The sequence below is a fragment of the Excalfactoria chinensis genome, chromosome 3, assembly GCF_039878825.1.
Source record: "Excalfactoria chinensis isolate bCotChi1 chromosome 3, bCotChi1.hap2, whole genome shotgun sequence".
Lineage (NCBI taxonomy): Eukaryota > Metazoa > Chordata > Aves > Galliformes > Phasianidae > Excalfactoria > Excalfactoria chinensis.
Window position 1 is genome coordinate 583,280 of NC_092827.1, and position 24,299 is coordinate 607,578.

At 46.6% G+C, this 24,299-nt stretch overlaps 1 protein-coding gene across 3 annotated transcripts in view; it reads left to right on the forward strand.

Moving 5' to 3' along the window:
- Nucleotides 1-496: 496 nt before the first annotated feature.
- Nucleotides 497-24,299, forward strand: part of PTCHD4 (patched domain containing 4) — an 85,015-nt gene continuing 61,212 nt past the window's right edge. Inside the window, exon 1 of one of the 3 annotated variants that reach the window (XM_072332785.1) lies at nucleotides 497-629. Coding sequence is in view for 2 of the 3 variants with exons in the window: in XM_072332783.1 (XP_072188884.1) it covers nucleotides 1,228-1,827 (600 nt within the window). In the remaining variant the exon portion in view is untranslated. Of the gene's footprint in view, nucleotides 630-925; nucleotides 1,828-24,299 lie in introns of those variants that run through there. The other 2 variants (XM_072332784.1, XM_072332783.1) reach the window with 2 other exon arrangements.

The window sequence follows — 24,299 nt, forward strand, 5'->3', positions numbered from 1 at the left end:
CCGTGGTTTAGACGTATGATTTAAACACAAAGCTCCCGCACGCAGTCCTGCCTTTTCTCCTGCCTGGATCTGCTGTCCCGGGCAGCCTTGGCAGCAGCCCTTAGGGAAGCAGCGCTTCCTGCCTGGAGAGTTGGTGGGCAGCCCTCCTGCAAACGCGTACATTTCTCTGCTGCTCTCCCTCGGTCCTGGGAGCCGCAGAATTTCTCTGCTCTTATGTAATGGGCTGTTGGTGGCTTTGCTTGAAAAACGTCTTTTCCAGCTGGAGGGGGGGTCAGGAACCCTGTCCTGGAGCTGCCGGGTCACTGCTCACGGGGCTGCTGGGCAGGGCGGAGGTTCCAGCGGTCGGGCTGCAGAAGGGAGCAGCTGGGCACCTCGTGCCCTTTACCCCACGCTTCTCCCGGAGTTCCTGTCCCCCTCGCAGCACCACGGGGCGGCTCCACGCGGGCGACCTCGGGCTGCAAACGAGGGATGAAGGGGAGAGGTGGCGATGCGGGGCTGTGCATGTCGGGGAAGTGCCGCGTGGGAATGCAGCAGCCGTGGGACCGCGGCTCGGGGAGCTGCCGCTCCAAGAATTCCCCGCTCAAAGCCTTCCTCCCGGGGAAGGGCAGCGGGGGTGCTCGGGGCGGCCGGTAGGGATGGAGCGGGGAAGGGGGGGGTGGGGGAGGGAGGGGGGAACACGACGAGGGAGGGATCGGGGGATGTTAAAATGCAGCATCATCCTCCCGCCCCAGCCAATTCCCCACGCGTGTGTGTGCGGAGGGAGGGAAGGAGGGAAGGGAGGGAAGGAGGAGGGCAGCGGCGTTTTGCAGCGCGGGGGTTGGGAGGGGGGGCCGCTCGCCTCCCGCCCGGGGAAGCGGGGCTCGGCTCGGAGCGGGCACTGCAGAGCCGGCAGCGCTCCCGGTGCAATGCCCGAGCAGCGGCCGCGAGAGGGGGGCCCCGGCGGGCGGGGGGAGCTGCTCGTTGGCTACGGGGAGGGAGGAGGGGAAAAAGAGCGAGGGGAAAAAAAAAAAGAAAGAAAGAAAAGGAGAAAAGCAAGGACCCCCCGCCTCCCTGCTCTGCCCGGTCCCTTCCACACACACCGCACGCTCGCACACACACACCCCATTGATCAATATTTGGCTGTCTTGCTGCAACTTGCTGCAGTCTTCTAAAGGAGTAGTAGAGAGAGAGAGAGAGGGAGAGAGAAAAGGAAACTGACAGGAAGGGGTAAGGAGCTACACATGTCACATGTGCTTTCTAAGACGGCCAGGAGCATCTGCAGGCTGGATCTGGTGGAGGATGCTGCGGCAGGTGATACACAGAGGGCTCCAGTCATTTTTCTACAAGCTGGGCTTATTCGTGAGCAGGCATCCGGTGTTTTTCCTCACTGTGCCCGCAGTCCTGACCATCATCTTCGGCTTCAGCCTGCTCAACCGCTTCCAGCCTGACACTGACCTGGAGAGCCTGGTAGCCCCCAGCCACAGCCTGGCCAAGATCGAGAGGAGCTTAGCCAGCAGCCTGTTCTCCCTCGATCAATCCAAAAGCCAGCTGTATTCGGACTTGCACACCCCGGGGAGGTATGGCAGGGTGATTCTCCTCTCCAAACCCGGAGGCAATATTTTGCATCAGGCTGATGTGATCCTGCAGATCCACCGAGCCGTGCTGGAAATGAAGGTGAACTACAAAGGCTATAATTATACTTTTTCCCATCTGTGTGTGTTGAGAAATCAGGATAAGAAATGCGTGCTGGATGATATTATTTCAGTGCTAGAGGATCTGAGGCAGGCTGCCCTCTCCAATAAGACAACAGCCAGGGTGCAAGTGAGCTATCCCAACACTAAATTAAAGGTATGCTCTTACTGCATGCTTTTGCCAATTAAAGAGGCAGCACTTCATTTCTTGTCCTAAACAGCAAGAGAAATATAGTCATATCTCTCTCTTTCTGTCTAAATATGTGTGGTCTGGGCTTTCCTCGGGAAGCGGATGAAGCTGATGCCTTGCTATTGTTCTGTGCGAGGAGGGAGGGTGGGGGGATGCACGGTGCTGAGCCAGGAGGAGCGGGGAGCGGAGAGCAGCCTGGAGACCGGGAGACCTTGCAGTGCCTCAAGGGGTTAATGCGCTGGGAAAAGGGACAGGAGGTCGGAACTGGGTGTGGGGAGGAGAGCTGGGGTCTGCTTGGGGTCTCACCGGGGCTTTGCTGTCACCTATTCCAGCCCCAGTGACGTGGTAGGGTAACTGATCTTTGGTACGGCCAGAAAAAGGCTTTCTCCTAAGGCACGATGAGCTGCTGTATCTCCCTGCCCCTGCGAGTGCTGTAGGAGAAGCAGGAGGTTTGGGTGAGGAGTGATTTCAGGTGTTCTGCCTGCTTTTTCTTTACCTGCATGCACAGAAGGGGAAGGGGGGTGCATTTGTTTTCTCTCGGTATGGAAATAATCAGCTCTGGTGCTGATGGATGGGCTGGAGTTTTGGGACAGATCCCACCAGCTAGAGGCTTCCAGCAAAGGCGAAACAAGGTAAAAGGGGATAGAAGCTTCAACCCCTCCAATTAAAAGAATAAACGTTTTGGCACAGGTACCTCGGGAATATTCCCCTGGCACACACGCACCCTTTTCCCTCTCTCAAGGAGCAATCTGCTTCACTAACCTGCTGTGAGCAAATAAGGCGGAAAGTTTGCAGGCGGATGGTGGGAGAAGTTTCTGCCAATTGTGGCATATCTGCATGCTCCCCAGGCATTGCACCAGAGGCAGGGATTACTTAACAGAGTTGAACAGAATCCCTAGGTTGCCGGTCCCTCATTACTCAAGTCATAGGGAAAAGAATAAGGCCCTTCTTGTTGCCCCTCTGTGCTGTAGCAAATACCGGGTCCCAAAGTTATCCTTTGTTACTGGGAAAAAAAGTAAAGCCAGTCGCTGCCCAAACAACTCGAGCAGAAACATTGATTGGTTTTATTGGTTTATTGGGCCAGGTGGGGTGCATGGGATTTGGTCCCATTGCTGTAGATGTGACAGCAATTGCCTCATGCGGAGTTGTGGCTGTTTGAGCTGGTGGAGGTGGAAAGGTGTCCTTGGTGCTGTCAGAAAGTCCTGAGTGCAAGCGGTGCTTGGGAACACTACGAGTGACTCTGGATTAAATGCTCCTGAGTAACTGTTGTTTAATTCTTCATGAGGACAGTCCTTCTGTAGCACAAAATAAAAGTGTTTTCTTTCTATTTTGCTTATTTTTTAAACTGAAATTGAATTAATTCAGTGGAGACACCAATAACCTAGGTTACCATCGGGGTCACGCATCCTCATACAGGGATGGTGATTCTACTCCCTCCGTCAGGATTAATTTCCTCATGTCTAAATACCCCAGCTGAGCCTGTCACAGTCTGGGTGGGGTCATTTACAATGTGGTTTTTAGCCATTAATACTTTTTTTGTGAAGATAAAGTTGAGTGCTATTAGAGATGTAATGGACTAACAGTGACTGGGAGATCATTCGTACACACAAAGTTTTCTCAAGATGTGGTTCTAAGTGTTGCCAAATATTAGCCCAGCAGCTTCCCCTATTAGCTGTTGTGTATCATCATCCAGGTGAAGGAACAGACGCCCTTAAGTGTCTGGTTTTAACATGGGACAAAGCTGGGTGCCTTCCAGCCACTTCTCAGCGGAGGGATGGAGCTGTGGCTGTACCTCAAAGAAAGGCTAAAAATGGCAACCCATAACTGTGGGAAGGAAAAGAGTCTGTTACTGCTAGGAAAGAGGGGTTTTCTTTTTCTGGTACCACAAGGAATGGCCAAAATCGCAGTTAAGTATGGGCTCCTGGGTTTATTTATCAGCTTCCCTGTCTGAGCTCTGGACACAAGCTGTGGAAGCCCAGGTCTGTGCCACATGCTCCAGCGTTACCCAGATGTATTTAACTGGGAATGTCTTACATGCTACACCACAGGAGCAGATCAGTGTCTGGATGTTCAGCAAAGGGAACCATTCCTGTGACTGTAACTATGAGGTTTCTGTTTCTTTTCATTTGGGCTGTGACATGAAAGAGCAGTTGTGGCAGGACTTAATGGGAGTGCAAACCAGACAGCCAAGGCTGCCAGCCGTACATGGTGTGGACCAGTGCTCACCACGACTGGTCCATGTCCTTGGGAGCTTTCTCAGCTAAACTTCCCTGTAGCCATAAGGACCCGACAGGGTCTTCTAAGGTTGCCTCACTTTCTCCAATGACTTGTTGCTTGGTCAGTGCCAGTAGAGTCTGTCACCTTCCTTTAAGAATGACCGTAGCTTGAAGAATATTCCTCTAAGAACAACACTGTGGGTTTACAGACCTTGAAGGTGTCCCAGCTGTGTTAGTCTGCAGCTGACAAAGGACACGTGTCAACCTGTACTTTTTGGGAGCCACTCCAATCCCCTCTCCTGCTCAACCTGGGACCTGCAAAGACCTCTTGTAGTTTTCCCTCCCCTCCAATCCCGTGAGCAGCTCTCACTTTGTCTCTCTCCTTGTCTCCCAGTTAGGTTAAGATGGGCTGAAGGCTGGCGGTGGGTAAGCTCTTGCCATGTCTTTCACAGGAGCATTCTGTGCACCAAATTTCAGCAGACTGCTCTGATTTCAAAAGGGCTGGATGGGGCTGTAGAGTCTGACAGCACTGCTTGTTCTTTTCTAAGAAAATCTGTCTGTGTAAGGTAACGATTACTCATTATTCAGAGCTGGAAGTGATTAGAGCCTTGAGTACATCTATTTTCACTGCCCTTCCCTAAGGAGGGAAGTCTTGGTCTCCCCATTTGACAGAGGAAGAGCAGAGAGATGGCACTTACATGCACCGTGCAGATTGCAGCATTGTTATAAGTGCTTAAAATGCATTCAGATTCTACTCTGGCAATGCTGTACTTGGCTTTTCTGAGATGCTAGGTGAAACGAGCTGTATCCCTACTGCCATCGCTGTCGGGACTGTGGTCAGCGCAGTTACAGCTGCTGCTCCACCACGCTGCAGTCTGCAGCCCAGCCAGAAAGTGACTTGCCCAAGGTCATGCAGACAGACCGTGGCAGAGCAGGAAATCAGAGGTGGATGAATGGAGTCTGGATGGAGACTTTTGGGATAAGTCGTGGAGCAAGACTGCTCGTGCTCTCCCTACCACAGGTGACACAGCAATGTTCCTGTGCGTGGGGTCTGATTGCCCCTGTCATGTAGGGCAGGCAAGGTTACAAGGAGCACAGACTTGCACAAAGCTGTTAACTCACAGGTGTGTTCCCAGGTATGATTTCTGTCTGTTCATCTCCCCAAGCAGTGCCGGAGCATGGCTGCAGGGATAGCACGAGTCAGAGCCCATTCTCAGTACGTGTATGGCCTCCCTTCTACGGACAGCAGTGTGTATCTGCTTGGACATGCTGTGCCTCTGCCCTGTGGCTACAGAACAGGCTGAGGTTCATATTACTTATTAATATGGGCAGACCTATTGATTACTTGGGGATATCTCTTGTGCAGCATCAGATATGAGAAAGAAGATTATGGTCTTCTGACCCCTCTCTGTCAATAAGCCCCACGAACATCCTGTCTTTATCAGGTTAAAAATAAAGAACACTACCAAGAATTATTTCTAAATACAGTCCTAACCTGAAAAAGAGTACATGCAGAAAAGCTTTTGTTCCAAGTATTTTGTTTTTACATGTTTTCATGTTTGTTTGCTGAGAAAAGAGAATAACTTAAAACTTATTTCTTTGAGATCACAACAAAAATGACAACTGCTGCCTAAAAGCAGTCTTTGTGGGAAGATTGTTTTCTGTAACACTGCCTTCAATTAATTATCAGTCATTTATGAGCGCTGCACTAAACGGCAGCCAATAAAAGAGACATCTCTATTTCCACAACTGTAATAAGCACATCTGTTGGATAGGGGATCTTTTATTACTTAAGTAGAAAAGTTGCGTGCATCCACTTTGCATCTCAAAACCTGTAATTGCAGGTTTGCTACCAGCCAAGTGTTCTCCAGAGGCTTCCTTGGAGGCAGTGCAGCTCTGCACCATCATCCCAATCCTGACTGCCCCAAGCCAAGCCTGTGGTTCAGCATCCTGCTGAGTGCTCCATGGTTGGCAAAGGTGGTGAAGTCAAATCAAACTAATACAACGTGAGCAGGGAGAGGATCAGAAGAGAAAGGCTGGAGGCAGCGGGTAGTTCTCATTTGAGCCTCTCAGATCAAGGCAGGATTGGGCAGGCTGAGCTAGGAGCAGCTGCTTGGTAGCAAGAAAGCAAGGCAGAAAAATGTCTGAAGGCAAGCAGCTCCTCCTGGCTCAGAGTCTGGGAGAACTTCCTTGAAAATGAATCAAAACAGACAACAAGGACCCTCTTGTGCTCACACGTGTGCTTGCACGCTCTCAGGCAGGACGAGGCAGAGCTCCTCACCTGGTGCCTGCTCCTGGAGCTGTGCCTGTATCCTTGCTGCAGGATGTCCCTGCAGCTTTCAGCTTCAAAGGACATGGTTAGGCTGATGCTTACCCACTGTGAGCAAGAAATGAAGTATTTCTTGCATATTTAGGAACTTTCTCGATCCTTTTTGCACTCAATACGTTCAGAAAAGACTTCCCCAGATCTGCAAGATCAGCTGCAGAATTGATTTACCAAAAAAGGGAGAGCTCACCACCCTAACAGGGCTGGGGACATGAAAGTGAATTAACTTGTACCAGGACAAGCTGTCCCATGGTAAACAAGCAGCAAGAACAGAGAAGAAATGTATAACATCAGTGGTTATTGTGCTCTTTCTGCCCTGCTGCTCTTTAGGGCAACAAATCGCGAACTGAACTTTCTTCATCAGCCTCCAAAATATGTTCCTCCTTCATCCTGTCAGGGCTGTGGACAATCTGCATGCCGTGCAGATCTGCAAAGAGGCAAAGACGCAGAATCAGGCACAGTGAGATGCTGTGGCACAGGCAGGGTAGCAGGCAGAGGACGTGGTTCCCTCTATCATGGCAGATGCTGATTTTGGTTCAGGCTTTGCCCTTCATCTCGGGATGACCCTGGTCGGCCTCTTCATGCCTTTCTTCCTGAGCTATTGCACTCTAATATTGTCAGCATTTGAGGAGGGGGACAGCCTATTTTGACACGCCAGGCTCTTTGGAGACGTTGCCATGATAGGATCAGTTACAAAGAAGCATCTGGAAGCTTGATTGGGTGGTGAGAAAAAGGAGACACGTCCAGGTTCATTTGGTTGTAGCAACTGCTCTCCTCTCTGGGACTGTGGAGGGTGACAACCATTTGCCACAGCCGGAAAGTCCAGAAGCACTTTTCTGTCTCTCTACAAATGCTGTTCCTCTGTGGATAGAAAACTATATTATATATATTTATAATATAAATATTATATATTCAATGTTATATGTATCTTATTTTATATTTATTTTTAATATTCACTAAATATTCCGAGTTAAATTCATCACTTGGTTTTATCACTTGGTTTTTATCACACTTAAAATCCCCCATTTGCTGAAGGAATCCCCAACCGCTGCTTCTACTGGCAGAAAAGTTTCTAATCTCCACCCTCCCTGTGCCCAATTTTCCAAAATGACTTAGTAAGGAGAGGAAACCTTCTAAATTAACTAATAAACAGATAGATAAATAAATATACGTCATCCATTGCACACTTGTGGTACAAGCAGCCGTGTGTGCTGTAGGTGATGGAGGTGCAGCTAGAAAGCGGCTCTAGATACAAATGAAACAAAGCTTTCGACTGCTTCACAAAGCAGGAGTTGTGTGAGATGGGAAGGAGAAGAGAAGGCAAGAGGCAGAAAGGGCAAGCTGTAAAGTCTTTACAACTCTGTTGCTCACTGCTTTAGTCATGTTCTCTATTTTCATATCTACCAAGGAAGAAGAGCTTCACGTAGAGAACAGACAGCAAAGGAATTGCTTGGTAGAGGGGCCGTGAGGCATCCTGCAAAGGGAGAGAGAAGTGAAGGCTGAGAGGGGACTTGATCCAGGTTTATAAATACCTGAGGTGTGGGAGCTATAGTGGCGAGGCTGGTCTCTTTTCAGTAGTGCGTGGGGACAGGACTAGGGGCAATGGGCTGAAACTCCAGCATAGGAAGTTCCGCACGAATGTGCGCAAGAACTTCTTTACGGTGAGGGTGACGGAGCACTGGAACAGGCTGCCCAGGGAGGTGGTGGAGTCTCCTTCTCTGGAGATATTCAAGACCCGCCTGGACGCCTACCTGTGCGACGTGGTGTAGGGAGCCTGCTTTGGCAGGGGGGTTGGACTGGATGATCTCTAGAGGTCCCTTCCAACCCCTATAATTCTGTGATTCTGTGATTCTGTGATTCTGTGAAAGCACTCCTGGGCACTGCAGAGGTCATTAAGTGCAGTGGTGCACATCAGTGCCCTGACTCTGGCTCGAATGTGCATCAGTCCCACTTTTACAATGGTTGGGCCACTAAAGAGCGGGAGCTTTAGGTGTTGTGCTTTGAGGCCTTCAGGTGCACTAGCAAGTGTGATCTGGTGGCAGCAGGAGGATTTTCAGCTATAAGGTACTTCTGTGTAACCAACTCAAGGACAAAGGGAGTGTTTTGTCAGTGGGCAGCTCCAGAATGGCACAGAGATCTCACTGCAGATGTTGTTCTCCTTGAACCCACTCACTCACCGATGGGTAGTTCCTGCATGAGCTCAGCTCCACTTGTCTGGAGCAGCTCTGGGAGACTTTGGTCAGACTTCACACAGCTCTGAGATGGACAGATCAGTTTTTCTGTCCCCAGAAGTAGCTCCCCCACTGCACTCTGCCGGCAGACTGGTCCCACAGCAGAGGAGACAGCAGAAAACCCCGTGGCTTTCAGTGCAGAATGGTTTTGCTCAGGTAGTAGGCTGCAAGTAAGGTGTGTAAAGTAATTCAGCGCCATAGGTGTACACTTCGTAAATTCATATGATGACAGACGTTAGGGCATCTCTCCAAATTTATTTTCTTTACAAACACCTGTTGCACCAGCCCTAAAGCCAGAATGCTTTTCTGCTTATGGAGTGTCCTGCGCGTCTGTCCCTTGGAAAGCAATGTGACATCCCAGAGGCTTATCGCAGAATCGTAGACCACAGAATCATTAATGCTGGAAATGGCCTCCAAGGTCACCTAATCCAGCTATCGACCCATTCCATTCAGAGCTCCTAACCCTTATCCTGTCACAGCATACAGGAAACATAAAGCTCATCTTTAGAACCAGTTCAGCCTAAAACTTGCACCCAAGTCAGGAGCCTAAGCGAGACAGAAAAGCTGCCCACGTGTGAGACAGGATCCCACTTCTCTTGCACCTTGTGTAGCTGTTCCCAGCAGTGTCACAGAAGTGCTGTCATTCTGACTGGGAGGTGACATTCTTTCCTTATACGTGGTGTGAATTTGCACGTGTGTAAGCAGCTACATAAATGCACTATGAATCAGAAATTGCCACAGACTGCTTTGGTAATTCTGTGCTAAATCATATGTGATCTCTGCTGCTCGTAGGATGAGTCCATAACATTTCAACTGAATCCTTTTGTATGAGAGTTACAGCACCTATGAAAATAGCAACTTTTGTGAAGCAATTCCTACCTTACCCTTAGCTTCTGTACTGGAGGAAGGAAAGAGGAGATTTGCTGCACGGCCAAGGACACAACCAGCTCCCTGTGGACAGGGATGTGTCTGCAGCAGGTCACTCTGGATTTCATTGGAGACCAAGGCAGTATACTGGATGGACTGAGTGATCTTCACTCCCGACTTTCCAAGTGGGTTTGGTTTGTGATATAATTTGCAGTTTGTTAAGAAGAAAGATGCTGTTAGCAGTACTTCATTATGCAGTGACAGGGCCTGAGACTTAGCTACAAATCCCCTGTTTCTGGGCATTTTCTTAAATGGTTTCTTAGAGCAGATCTTGATTCATTAACTTAGTACGTGAACAACTTCAATGATGAGAAGATGCAACATGATTTCCATTTTTTCTGCTTAAAATGTACACTTTTCCTCCTTAGAATCCACCTTGGCTTTTCTTGCCATTGACTCTTGTCCTACCAAGTGAGACTTTATTCACAGATAAGTCCAAAGCTTCCCCCTGAAGAGACAGTAGCACATACCCTTTGGATCCGACAGGCAAACTCACTTCTCTTCAGAAGCAGTTGGAAAGTGTGACATTCAATCATAGAATCACAGAATCACAGAACAGCCTGTGTTGCAAAAGCCCACAGTGCTCATCCAGCTCCAACCCCCTGCTGTGTGCAGGGTCACCAACCAGCAGCCCAGGCTGCCCAGAGCCACATCCAGCCTGGCCTTGAATGCCTGCAGGGATGGGGCATCCACAGCCTCCTTGGGCAACCTGTTCAGTGCGTCACCACCCTCTGGGGGAAAAACTTCCTCCTCAGATCCAACCTCAACCTCCCCTGTCTCAGTTTCAAACCATTCCCCCTTGTCCAATCACTGCACACCCTCACAAACAGCCATTCCCCCTCCTGTTTATACGCTCCCTTCAAGTACTGGATGCCCACACTGAGGTCTCCCCTCAGCCTTCTCTACCAGTGGTGTTTCCTCATTAACAAACATTAATCATCCTGTAGATGATTTATTTTCTGTCTGCACATAAAACCTGCAGATCACCCAGTTGATGCACACACAATTATCATTGCAAATTGCAAAGGAAGCTGAGACAGCAATAAAGAAAGAGGAACATTTCTGGATATGTTTCTCCACATAGAAACATGTTTCTTCTTTTGGTAGATACCCCAAAATAAATTCAAAAGCTTGAAAAACCGAAGGTCTTTTTGCTCTCTTGAAATTTGTTACATTTTGTTGTGGGTTTGATGGTTGTTTTTTGGTTTTGTTTTTGTTTAGATTGGGTTTTTTTGTTTATTTTTCCATCAAATAGAATAAGCTTTTATCGTTATGAATTTTACCATTTCCATGGCTGCAGTGTAAGAGGAGCGCATTCTTGAAGGGAAAATGGGTTACATAAATGCAAATAGTCTAATAGCATGTTTTCAGTGATCTTTTCAACTGAATCTTCATCTCAAATGGAAAGTTAAAATTGGGTCATTTGTCACTGCTTAACAGATGTTAACAAAGCTCAATTAGGAATGATCCTGATGCTTGTGTGTGTGTGTGTGTAAGACCCAAATAATCTTTGGAGTAGCAAAAATGACCAGAAAAAAATAAAGACAGACTGGGAGATGATGGCTTCTTTTTTTTTGTTTTCACTTCCTCTGAAGCAGCAAAGCTTTATCTCGGAGAGCTGGGGAAAGGCTGAGGGAACTGGGCTGGTTTAGCTTGGAGAAGAGAAGGCTGCAGGGAGACCTCAGTGTGGGCATCCAGTACTTGAAGGGAGTGTATAAACAGGAGGGGAACGGCTGTTTGTGTCCCATTGCAGAGGATTGCATCTGGAAAAATTCAGTCAGAGATGCTGGAGCTCTGTGGGCAATTTCATTCTTCTGTGTAACGTCAGGAGACCAAAGATGTAAAAGATTTATAAGGTCAGACAAGCCTATTTCCTGGTTAGTATGAGGAAATGCTAATAGAAAAATTACTTCGGATTGGCTTAGATGGGAAATCAGTCATGTGAGCTGGAAACTGGCTGAAAGGCTGCAAATGAAGAATCGCGATAAATGCAAATAGAATAAGTTTATGGAAGGTATCCTGCTAGGGTATCTCGAGAATTCTTTTTAGATCTGGTCTCATCTAACATCTCTATTAATTACTAAGCAGTAAAATTGTATTGCATGGAAATGGAATTCACAGATAATATTAAACAAAGAATTGTCTGTAGCAACTGAATTTACACAGACAGAACTGGAGCAGTTATGGACCTGATCAGAAAATAAAACAAGATTCAGAAGAGTTTTAGCTGCATTCTGTCCCCAAAGGGCAACCTGCGTTTGTCCCTTGAAACAGATTCCTATTAGCTGACTTTAAGAAATGCTGTATTGAAGGTACAGAGCTCAAGTGATATCATCAAGGTCGAAGACAAAGTTGATGTTAAAGTCAGGATTTTGCAGCCCCTATAGAAAGGGCACGTGGTTTTATTTCTGATTCTGGGACTTCTTGGCAAGTATGGAAATATCACTGCTCAGTGTTGTCATTCATCATTCATCTTATTAGACACCAAGTTCTGCAGGACAAATTTCACTCCATACTTTGAATTTTTTAAATGAAAGCATTTTCTTCTGGATTTTTCTGCTGACTGTGGATTTTTGGTGGGGCAGCCTTGTAGCAGTTTTGCCATGTTATGCATTTTTTCCCCAGCACTTAAATTGAAAATCTTCATAAGCCTGATGCTACAAATTGACTCTATGTTGTTCCTGTTGAACTTTGTCATTCATCAATGAGATTCTGGTTGTGCCAGAGAAAAGTTCTTGTAGCAGACAGTCTTAAAACTCATCTGAACAGGATAGTTCAAAAATATCCATCTGGATCCCTTCTGCTGCTTTTGGACCAAATTGAGTGTGACTGCAGACCAGGAACACCACGAGTCTCCGGGAGTATGGCAGTAATGTGGTGAAAGAGGTTGTGGAGTCAGAGCATTTCTTCTTGTCTTCACAAATGTCCATAACTTCTTGACTACAGTGGATGGTCAAGTCTACATAGACAGGCCATGCCCTACGACTAAGAATGCATGATGTGACTGTTGGGTTGCAGGCATGTATGAAGACCCATGGTAGGGAAACTCATCCTAAATACCAAAGACAGGAGCTTTTTCTTCTCCTTTGAGCCATTTCTTGTCCATCATCTAATCTGAACTGGCCCCAGTGAGCAGTGAGAGAAGGAAAGGGTGAATCTCCAGAAGCAATGCACTTCACTTTTTTTAACCGCTGCAGTAGAAGGAAATGAACTAGCTCTCTGGAGACATCATAGATGAGAGAGAGAATGTTTCAATTATGCATTTACCTTTCAGCTGGTGAAAATTAGAGAGCTGAATTCCACCACATAATCATTTGAAACAAAAAAATCGCATCAAATTTTCATAAGCATGTGAATTTACTAAATCTGGAGAACATTACAGCAAAGACTCGTGTCAGGTGAAGTGCTTCTGAATGGCTGAGGGAGTAATCTACATTCATACTGACTAGAGAGAAAAGTTCCCAGCATCATTTCATGGGGAAATTCGAGGTCTCTTCTCATGCCCGTTGCAGCTTCTTCTGATGCCAAATCTCTGACAAGGCTTAGCAAGACTTCTATGGAATTTAATATCAGACAGCTGCAAAAGATCTAAAATCTGAGTAAGGAATTAGCTTCCATCAGGAGAACTCAAATTAATTGCCAGCCTCCTGCACAATATGTGGCTGGATGCTGGTGGTTTATTGCATAAGTGAGACTGTGATTTTGTAGAGCACTCCAAAGACAAAAGCTGAGATTCTATTTTCTGGAAGTGCTTTTCCCTCTGATTATACCTTGGTTTCCTTTATTGGATTTTCCCCTAAATATTTATTTCATTAAAATCCAACGGTGTCAAGCTTACCACAAAATGGCACTGAGATTACCACAAAGTCCCATCATTTAAAGCATTTTTCTTTTAAATTACAAGGCCAAATCTTACTTTTCTTGCCAGAACCCAAATCTTTTCAAATAGATCCTATTAATATAAATTGAAAAATCACTTTGCACTCCAGGGATTTTTTTTTTATTTTTTATTTTTTTAACATATATTGTATTAACTTTAAAATGTCTTTGAGGTCTACGTGGGGAAAATGACTTGTTATCTTAGAAGCGGAAAATCCTCAGAGCTGAAAGGGAGTTCTGAGGGCCATCCAGTCCAACTCCCTGCACTGCACAGGGACACCACAGCTACATCAGGTTTGCCCAGGGCCTGACCCAGCCTGGGCTTAGCAGTCTCCAGGGATGGGGCATCAACCACAGCACCTCTGTGTAACCTGTGCCAGTGCCTCACCATCCCCACTGAAAATGATTTTTTCCTTATATCTAGCCTAAATCGAACCTCTTTAGTTCGAAGCCATTTCCCTTGTTCTATCCCCACACACCCTGCTGAAGAGTCTGTCCCCTTCTTTCCTGTAGCTCCCTTTGGGCACTGAAAGGCTGCGCCATGTTGCTGCTCCAGCCCAGCAGGCAGCCCAGTGGTAGCGGTGTTTCTGATTTGGCAGGTTTCTTTAGGGCTTCCACACTAAACACCAAACTTTGAGTTTTCACGTGGTGAGTCTTGTTCGGTTGAAAAGACACATCTGAGACAGAAACCTTGCTTGGGATGAATACCGGCTGTGAGTGCACATGGAAGGACAAATGCTCTGCCATGATGTGCAGCCACCTTGAGAAGAATTCAGGTGTTGCAGAGCAGATTCTGCCACCAAACTGTGGGCTGTGAGCAGGAGAATTACAGAAATCCCAAGCCAGCCGGCAGCAAGGAGGGAACTGAAGTTTTTTGAAATTATGTTCTGTTTTATTTTTGTTCTCATTTAGTTTACACAAACCCAGATCGGTTCCCTTGTTCAGTTCATCCCATGCCACAGAGATCTGCTGCTCCCACACCTGGAGTGTCTCAGGAAGGAGGGTGAAGGGACCATGAAATACAGCAGCTAAGGAAACCCCAGCATCAGCCAAGAAGATAGGCAGCTTATCCAGATGCTGATGAGGCAGGTGACTCAGCTGAAGTGCATCAGCACCAGTGCGTGCAGCATAGGCAACAAGCAGGAGGAGCTAGAAGCAATTGTGTTTCAGGCCAACTGAGAGCTAGTTGCTATTACCGAAACATGGTGGGACCGCTCCCATCACTGGAGGGCTGTGATGGATGGTTACAAGCTCTTCAGAAGGGATAGATGAGGAAGGAAGGGTGGTGGTGTGGCCCTTTATATTAAAGACAGTTTTGATGCTGAAGAGCTTGGGGTTGGGAATGACAAAGTTGAGTGCCTGTGTATAAGGATAAGGGGAAGGCCTGTAGGGGTGACATCTTGGTGTTGATCTCTGTTCTAGGATGCCTCATCAGGATGAACTGATGGATGAGACATTGTAGGAGGAGCTTGGCGAAGTCTCGCCATCACCAGCACTCGTTCTCTTGTGAGACTTCAAATTCCCTGATATATGTTGGAAATATCTTATATCACAGAGGAAGCACTCCAAGAGGTTTCTAGAGTGTATGGAAGACAGAGGTACAAGAACCTTCTGGTTCTGGTACAAGAACCTTCCAGGGGTGGTGCCCATCTTGTTTAATATCTTTATTGATGACCTAGATGAGGGGATTGAGTGTACTTCAGTAAGTTTGCAGATGACACCAAGTTGGGAGGTGGTGTCAATCTGCCTGAGGGCAGGGAGGCCCTGCAGAGGGATCTGGATGGGCTGAATTGCCGGGCTGAGGTGGATGGGATGAGGTTCAACAAGGCCAAGAGCCGGGTCCTGCACTTTGGCTACAAAAACCCCATGCAGTGCTATAGGGTGGGACAGAGTGGCTGGATGACTGTGAAGAGAAAAGGGACATGGGAGTGTTGGTCGATGCTCGGCTAAACATGAGCCAACAGTGTGCCCAAATGGCCAAGAAGGCCAACAGCATCCTGGCCTGTATAAGAAATAGTGTGGACAGCAGGAGCAGAGAGGTGATCATCCCTCTGTATTCAGCTCTGGTGAGGCCGCATCTTGAGTACTGTGTTCAGTTTTGGGCTCCTCACTGCAAGAAAGACATTGAGGGCCTGGAACATGTCCAGAGAAGGGCAAGGAAACTGGTGAGGGGTCTGGAGCACAAGTGTTATGTGGAGTGGCTCAGGGAGCTGGAATTGTTCAGCCTGGAGAAGAGGAGGCTCAGGGGAGACCTCATTGCACTCTACAACTTCCTGAAGGGAGGTTGTGATGAGTAGGGGTGTGCTGCCTCTTCTGCCAGGCAACAAACAGGACCCGAGGAAATGGCCACAAGTTGTATCAGATGAGGTTTAGGCTGGACATAAGAAGGAACTTTTCCTCTCAGAGAGTGGTCAGGCACTGGAATGGCTGCACAGGAAGGTGGTGGAGTTGCCATCCCTGTCAGTGTTCAAGAGGTGTCTGGATGAGGAGCTATGAGATGTTGTTTAGTGCTCGTGGTAGCAATGGTAATGGAAGCACTGTTGGACTGGATGATCTTGTAGGTCCTTTCCAACCTTGTGATTTTTTGATTCTATGATTCCATGTGCATTTGCCCAGTGCCCTGCACATCAGGGCCTGCAGCCATACCAGAACCCCATGGTCACCAGCCGCTGTTGTCTGCACTGAGACTTCATGTGCTCTCAGGTCTCAGCAATATAAATGCTGCAGCAAAATGTTGCAAAATATTCAGGTTGGTAACACTTGCTTATTTGTGCAAATATTCTCTGTGCCATCTGAGACAGTGTGAGAAGCACCTCATCCACAAAGCATGGTTTAAAAAGATAAAGAGGTGCTGGCCCTGTAATCACAGAATCACAGAATCATGGAATGGCTCAGGTTGGAAAAGACCTTCAAGACCATCGAGTCCAACCCCAACCCAACCATCCTACCCTCACTAACAGCCCTCCACTCAATCACGGCCCTGATCACCACATCCAAAGGGTTGTTAAACACATCAGGGATGGTGACTCAACCACCTCCCTGGGCAGCCCATCCCAGTGCTTAACAGCCCTTTCTGTGCACAAGTTCTTCCTGATATCCAACCTAAACCTCCCCTGGCACAACTTGAGGCCATTTCCCCTCATCCTGTCACCTGTCAGCAGTGAGAAGAGACCAGCCCTGCTCTGCTGCAATCACCTTTCAGGTACTGGCAGAGAGCAATCAGGTCTCCCCCCATCCTTCCTTTCCACAGCCCAAACTGCCCCAGTTCCTTCAGTCTCTCCTCATAGGCCATATTGTCCAAGCCCTTCCCCAGCCTTGTTGTAATGTCAGTTAACATCCTATGGGAGGCAAGGAGAAACCTAAATGGCAGATCATGCCATCAGCTTGTTTTCATTTTTGTATAGGAATAAGAATTAAGGGAAATTAGTATAGAATCATCAGACACCACTTTCAGTGTTATGGGCTGCTAGAAAGAAGATAATTTATCAAGAAGGGCATTCTTTACAAGGCAATCTCGAGGAAGATTTTGCAAATGTAAAAGCTACCTGCTGATACTCGTATGTGGGAGAGAAGAATCTTGAGCATATTGAATTCCAAAATACATTGGGTGGGAGTCAGCTATCTCTTGTGCAGACCCAGAATCACAGCAAAAGTTATATTTTAGTGCATAAATGCCAGCCTACTGGAACGCCTCCTGCCCACTATCCCTTTCCAGATTCTGGTCCTACTCTAGGAAAAGAAAGACCCCAAACCATCTGAAATTAGATGTTTTTTGTCTCTATTCAGCTTCCAAATGGCCAAACTTGTTAAAAGACTGTGTGCTGGAGGGAAGGAGGAGTGCTTCAAGTAGAGAAATGGTTTGTAATGTCAAATTTGAGACAAATAAGGAAAAAAAAAGATGTAATACTGATGATATGCCACATAAAAGGGAGGAATTTTCATCAGAGCATGCTGTTCCTGAGTGTAGCTGCTTTGTGCAGTGCACTGCTGTGCCATACAGTGCTGCACAAGTGGCAGCTGCTGGATGGGCTTTGGATGGGAGCAAACCGTGCCCTGCCTTGGAGCTGGGCTGAGCGGAGGGCACGCTGCAGATGGCAGCTAACCTCGGAATCGTGCTGGCCCCCAGGTCTTGCTGCATCGCACTTGGCTCTGTGATTTCCAGCTCTTCTTTCTGCCTCGCCTTTGATAAAACATTATCACAGCCTTTCAGTACTTTGGCTGCCGGTCCCCAGAGGAACAGGGAAAAGCAGAGACAAGAGAAAATTAAAGAGATGTTTGCCAACATAAAACATAATTTAGAAAGAAAAAAAGAACTCTTTTCTGAGTCATTATTGGATCTTCAGATTGTAAGAGCTTAAGAGATTCCTGCAGATCCGTTTTACTCCCCATTTCTTTTTCTCCATTGTTTATTTTTTCACTTTTCCATCAGATGAAGAAGTAATACCAGGCAGCCCCAAATCCTTTTTCCCCCTGTCTGGTCTTCTCCCTGTTTCTGTGTGTGTTGGGCAAAGCCATGTGGGGAGAACACCTAGGAGAGGTGCACAGTGGGACGCTCACAAAGCCTGGGGACCCACAAACCTTCCAGCAAAACCCATGACCTCTTTCTGAGTTTCCTTCTGGGACAATTATTGCCCCCAGAAACCCTTCTGCTTGGTTGTTAGAGTATAGGGTAAAGTTGTACAGATTTGTTCCTTTCTGTTTTTGTTGATACAGAAAGAAGGAAGGAAGGGAGGCATCACTGATTTTTACTGTTTTCTGCTGTATTTTTTCTTTTTTTTAATTTAGAATTAGTTTCTTGTTTAGATTCCAGGATCTTGTCTTTAAGATCAAGCCAACATCCAAAGCAGAAAGCGTCCTGGTGGGATATTGTCCTATTTACATCCATGTGGAGAAAGCCACAACACTCTTGAAATCACAAAATTCTCTTGGCTGTCACTGGGGACAGGACGGCTTTAATTCATTAATCTTGCTTACACTTAGTTTCCAATTCCATTCAAATTCCTACATTTGGGAGAATCATAGAATCATAGAATTACCCAGGTTGGAAAAGACCTTGAAGATCATCAAGTCCAACCACAGCCTAACCAGTACCCTAACACTGAAAACCCTCCACTAAATCATATCCCTGAGGACAACATCCAAACAGCTCTTAAATACATCCAGGGATGGTGATTCAACCACCTCCCTGGGGATTCGGATTGCTGGATTCAAAGTCCAGAGTGCTAACCATTACACCATTAACCATTAGAGAAAGATCTCTTTGTCAAGAATCAGACAACTCTGCTCCTCCTCCTCCTTCCCATTGCTTGTTTCACACTTCTATTAGAGTGCAGGAGATCCACAGTATCCATGTGGCCCTCAAGGACATCTTCCAGACATATTATGGAAGACTCAATCTTGGTGTATCACACCTTAAACATGACCATTGGACTAGATGGGCCATTGGACTAGATGGGCCATTGGATTAGATGGACCATTGGCCTGCACACACACACACAAAATCATTTCTTGTCTTCTTACACAATTTGCCATTTTCTTGCTTTCCTTTGAGTATTTTTAGTATTGACTTTAAGCTGCGGATGAAATCAGAATTTAGATGAAGTGTTCTTTAGTATAAAATATTCGTGCTCTAGATTCCTAGGGTTTGCCAAATATGGAAGATGGAAAATATGTTCTTCCTAGACATGCCTGCATATGTGTGATAAGTTAGTGGTAATATCCAAACACTGCTGCTTTGCACATCTCCCCATGGACGGTGCTTCCTTCCTCCCTTGTGACTCATTCCTGCATTTCTCTTCACATAAAGAAATTCCTTTGGAATGAGCAATAGCTCTGCGCAAGACAAGGGGAAAAGGCTCAGTTTTTTAACTGAGATCTGGCTGGCCAAATTCTTTGTGGCTCAGCACCTGGCAGAGGCTTGGAAATGGTTTGCACATTGCTTGCACAACTGGAGGGCTGCAGCTGTGCCACACAATGCAGAACTCCCAAGACTTTGTGGGACCTGATTGCAGAACTCTATCATAAAGTAGAGTCTGAATACATGAAAAATACGAGTACTGTTCTGTTTGGTGATATGAAGAGGCATGGAGGTCCTTGGGTAGAAGTTTGGAAGGAAATTCCTGTATCAGCTGGGGGACACTTGAAGAAGTGGGCATGGTTCTGGAAACCTCCCCACGCAGCTCCACACACAGAGCCATCCCTTGGACATGAACCCATTCGTGGATGGGCTGGGGAAACTGCTGGTCTGTGGTGGTTCTATTTCCAGTCATCCTTCATCATGGGGGATTTAGGAGATGGGGTGCTGGGATGCAGCCCAATGTTTTGCTCTTTTTAGCAGAGAAGCTGCACTGATAGGTAGAGGCTGTTCAATGCAGAGTGCTGAGCCTGGGGTGACTGCTTTCAGGCCAACCTGTGCCTGCTCCTGGTGGAAGGGAGAACTAAAAGGCAGATAGGTCAGCCGTCCCCCAGAACTATTTCTCAGTGTCTGCAGTCCTGTTTGTGCTGCCTGTAACCCTTGTCTTCCAGCAATACCCTTCCCCATGTAGGGTGGCATGTAGTCACAGCCAGAAAGGATAATGCTGCAAGGACCCCGCTGTGTGCTTAGCACAGGTTGGGGCAACCAGGGACAAAACTAAGCTGGAAGTGAGCTGGGCAGTGATTCCAAGAGGAACTGAGTGGGATCTTACATGGAACAAGCAGGAGTTTAACCCTGAGAGTAAAGGAGTATTGAATCTCCTTCACATAAAAGATGATCTCTAATAGCAATCACATTTTGCCATTACACCCGTATGAATTCATCCATAATTTGATTTACTTGAAAGGAAAGGATTTGGGGTAGGAACACTTCTCATTCCCTGCTACTAATCCTAGGATACGTCAATCTCTTTAGATACTTTTCTCCTGTTTTCAAATGATAACTGAAAGCTAGAAAACCCAAAGCAGTAAGAGAAAGAAGCATGAGCCTCGGCCCATCAGAGAGAGGTATGGGCATTCCTGGTCGTCTTTTGGGTACATGTCCTGCACCTAAAAACCACCCCAGTGGTCCTTAATTTCTCTGGTAGGACAGTAGGACACTCAGACTGTGTGTGTTTGTAGCCCACAGGACACGACAGTGAAAGGGCTGACATAAACAAGTGCTTTGTCCACTAGTTTCTTGGCTTGTGGCTCTGCTGGAATTGGAGAGAGACCTGCAGAGACAGATAAATCCATTTGGTGAAGGAGAAAATACTGCCTCCAAAGCTTTACAATAAGTCTAGAGGGAAGCAGAAGAAACCCAATACCTTAAATCATATTTCAAAGGAATAATTATGTATTTTTTCTTTATGTTGGTGGTGTTTTGTTGTCTGTTCTTGTTTTACTTTGAAATAGTTAAACTACAGTAACCAACTTCATCCTTACCTGCGTGGGTTCTGGTGTAATACTTCCTGTGGTGGAGTAGGAATGTCCTTATCATGACAAGCAACCACTGCACTGATCTCACTAGGAAGTTTATCACACAAGAGACAACTCTGGCTGCCCTCTGTTGTGTACTTTTTAGATTCTGAGGTCAAACAAAGTTTAACTTGCACGGTCTATTCTAGCATTGCTCTGATTCACAGTCGCAGAATTATTTACGTTGGACTCAGTGTAACACTCTCAAGTCCACCAGCAAATTGTGTCCATCAGAATCATGTCTGCTATAACACAGCTTGGTAATTATCACTCCATCTGATTAGAGGTACCAGTTAAAACAGAAAAAAATAAGCGTAGTGAGACACCGGCTGGCCAAGGCACTGTGAAGCTGCTTAGAATGGGAAAGACCCGGCAGTAGGTGTGAGGGCTGCTCGCCAGGGATCTGGAACAAATTCTGAACCTTTTTCCAGCCCCAGGCTCCACTAAGCAGGGTGGTGAGAGGAAATAACACCGTGCTTCCACCACTCAAAAATACCTCATAGCTGCCATTTTTCCCTGAAAGAGAGAAGCTGGTGGAGGCGAGTGTCCTTCAAGATAGATGTTTTGTGCAGGATGGGCACAACAGTGGGCAGAGATCGTGTTGGATCAGGGATGGGAGTCTAAGAAAAGGGTCCCATTGCAATTCTGTGGGAGGGACAATTGCTGGTGCCCTCTGGGCTGAATTCACAGAGGACCTGTGCCTGTGTTAGCACTCATAAAAAATATCTTGCTCAGTAGTAGCAGCTGTTTTCAACCTGTAAAATCCTATCAAATGGCTCTGGGGTACCCAGAAAGATAGAAGGCAGTGAGAAAAGACATTAGTCTCCACTGAAGCAAAGATCATTGCTTGGCCCTGTCTAAGAGCAAATACTGCATGTCTTAGCAAGTCATTTATACTTTATACCATTTTTAAACATGCTCAGATCTAAAAAGAATTGTCTGCCATCAGGATGGACTATGGTCCTTTTCACCTTCTGCCAGAAGAGAGGCATTAGACATAAAAATATGTAAATAAATAAGATGAAAGAAAATGAAGACACACTGGGAACCTGAAATTCAGGCTCCAGTTGTGCTAGTGACCTTGCTGAAGACAGTTACGTTGTTTTGCAGCTGCTCTGGAGGTACAAGGATGTAAAATGGTCTACAGGCAATAACTATCGTTAGTGCTCTATTTGTGGGATCTGCTTTCCTGTGTGTCTGCCCTTGGGGCTCCAGGAAAGGTTACAGTGCCCGTCCTGGGTCATCATTTCCCTACACTTCAGTCCCTATCTGCAAAATGGGATGAGTGACAGCATATTTTCACACCTTTCTTTCTTGCTGCGCTTGTCACCATTGAAGTGTCAGAGCTGTCCAAACCCTGATTCTCTAGGAGCTTTTGAGAAAGCCAGCATGTGAGCTGTGTTAGAAAAGGGTCTGTTCTCCAAGTGCCACGGTGGCAGACACGTGTCTACATGCTGTAAAAGTATCAAAGGCAAAACGCTCACACAGGACACCTTTGGAAGGAAGGAGACAGGGAAAATGACCTCAAAGCGATTCAGCATCTGTGATTGCCTCGGCTCCCTCTGAAACCACTGTCTGCTGCCGGAGGAGCCAGGTGCCCTATTGCACATCGGTGTAACGAATAGCCGTTATCTTCTGCCTCGTGGGAGATATGGCAGAACGGGGTTTATTTGTGCCTGCCCCGATGCCTTTTGCGAAGCGCTGCCGTCACTGGGTGCACTTTTCACAGAGGAAGGCAGATGGTCAGCGCTCAGTTTCCCATAACCTTGTGGTGCGTGCTGCATAGCCAATCAGTGAGATCTGACTTGCAGCCCGTTGTCTGAGATGGGGACTGTGCTGCTCAGGTATCCTGCAGTGGCTGGAATCACCTGAATGTTGACATTGCATAAACGCTGAGGAAATATGGCATTTCTTCCTAAAATTTCCAAGCAGTGCCAAAGGGGATTTTCAGCTGTGGGGTTGCATCCGATGTTAGCAGGGACTGCATTGCTCAAGCCTGTATTGCCAGCTCGGAAAGAAATCCTTTTGTGAGTGTGAGTGTCAGTATGACTCTCCTTAGGAAAAAAGGAAGAAGTAGGAACAACACATTTAAATAGGTTTCTAGTACGAAAAGCAAGAGAGGAGGATTTTTTGATCCTGAAGAGTACCAGCTGCCCCTCTGCACTAACAGCTTCAGCCTAGATGATGATTTTAATGAGGCTTCAGGTGATATGAGAAGCTGGCATCGGACTGCAAATCACCTTGTCTGTTGGCTGGCGCCAGGATACCTGGCCAGAAGCCATTATTTCAGTGGGAAATAACAACTGGGAATAGGGAAAAAATGGACTTCTGACAAGCACTTTGTCACGTTCCTTGGGTGAATGCTGGAAGCAGCATAAGCTTCTGCCTTCGAGCAGGCATAGCCAGGAAATTCAGGGGGAGAATTGCCTCCTTTCCATACCAGAGACAAGACAAGGTGGGTTTGTTATGCATTTTGAGCACCGTCTCTCAGTTTCTGATATTTATGGGCTCTGTGAGCAGATGTACCATAAGACAACCATGTTTCATGAATCCTGGTACCGTGCTTCATTGCTTCTTCCTTGGGATGAAAAACACAGCGGTGGGAGGAAGCGTCCTGTGCAGCTCAGCTGTCTCTAGAAATGGTTGATGTTGGGCATGGTCGATGTTTGACAGCTTTCCCAAACGATTCTGGGGCTGCTGGTGGTTCCTTCCATGTGTGTGTGTAGGGTGGAGCATTTCCCCAGTTGAAGCTCATTCCCATAGAGCACCCAGGCAAAGAGTCCTGTCTCACTGCTGCACGATGTTTGGCATATTTTGAGAATTTTAGATGTGTTTTCATTAAATACAAAAGTAAACTGAGAACTTTCAATCCAATTTAGAGGGGAAAAAAAACATGTAGTGTTGTTATTTGGTGCGCAGCAGGCATTTAATCCCTGGCTTTAGGGTTATTTTGCTCAAAGAGACTACTTGTGCTAGGACATCGTTATGCAATCCTCAGTTTGCAATGAGGTTTGATAGTCCAAATCCACACGGGTTTCCCCTCATTGAAAGGGGCAGATCACAGTTATTCTAGAGAACTAGAATAACCACTGGCTTAAAAAAGATCCAACCAAAACAAACAAACAAAATAAATGAAATAAAATAAAAAACAACAAGAAAACAAAGAGATGAAAAAGATTAATGGGACCAGACAAGGCAACGAAAGAATGGTCTGGTCTTGCAAACAGATGGGGCTGATCCTGTGTACAACACGTGTGTCCTTCATTGATGTTCATGGAGTCTTTATGTCCTAATATGCATTGAAATAAGTAAAACCAAGTTTGTTTTACGTTCTTGAAAGACCCATGTATAAAATTATAGCTAAATTGAGGATTAAGGTCATTTCTATCTCTGTATCTGCAATAGAAAACTATGAAATCTCAAACAAGC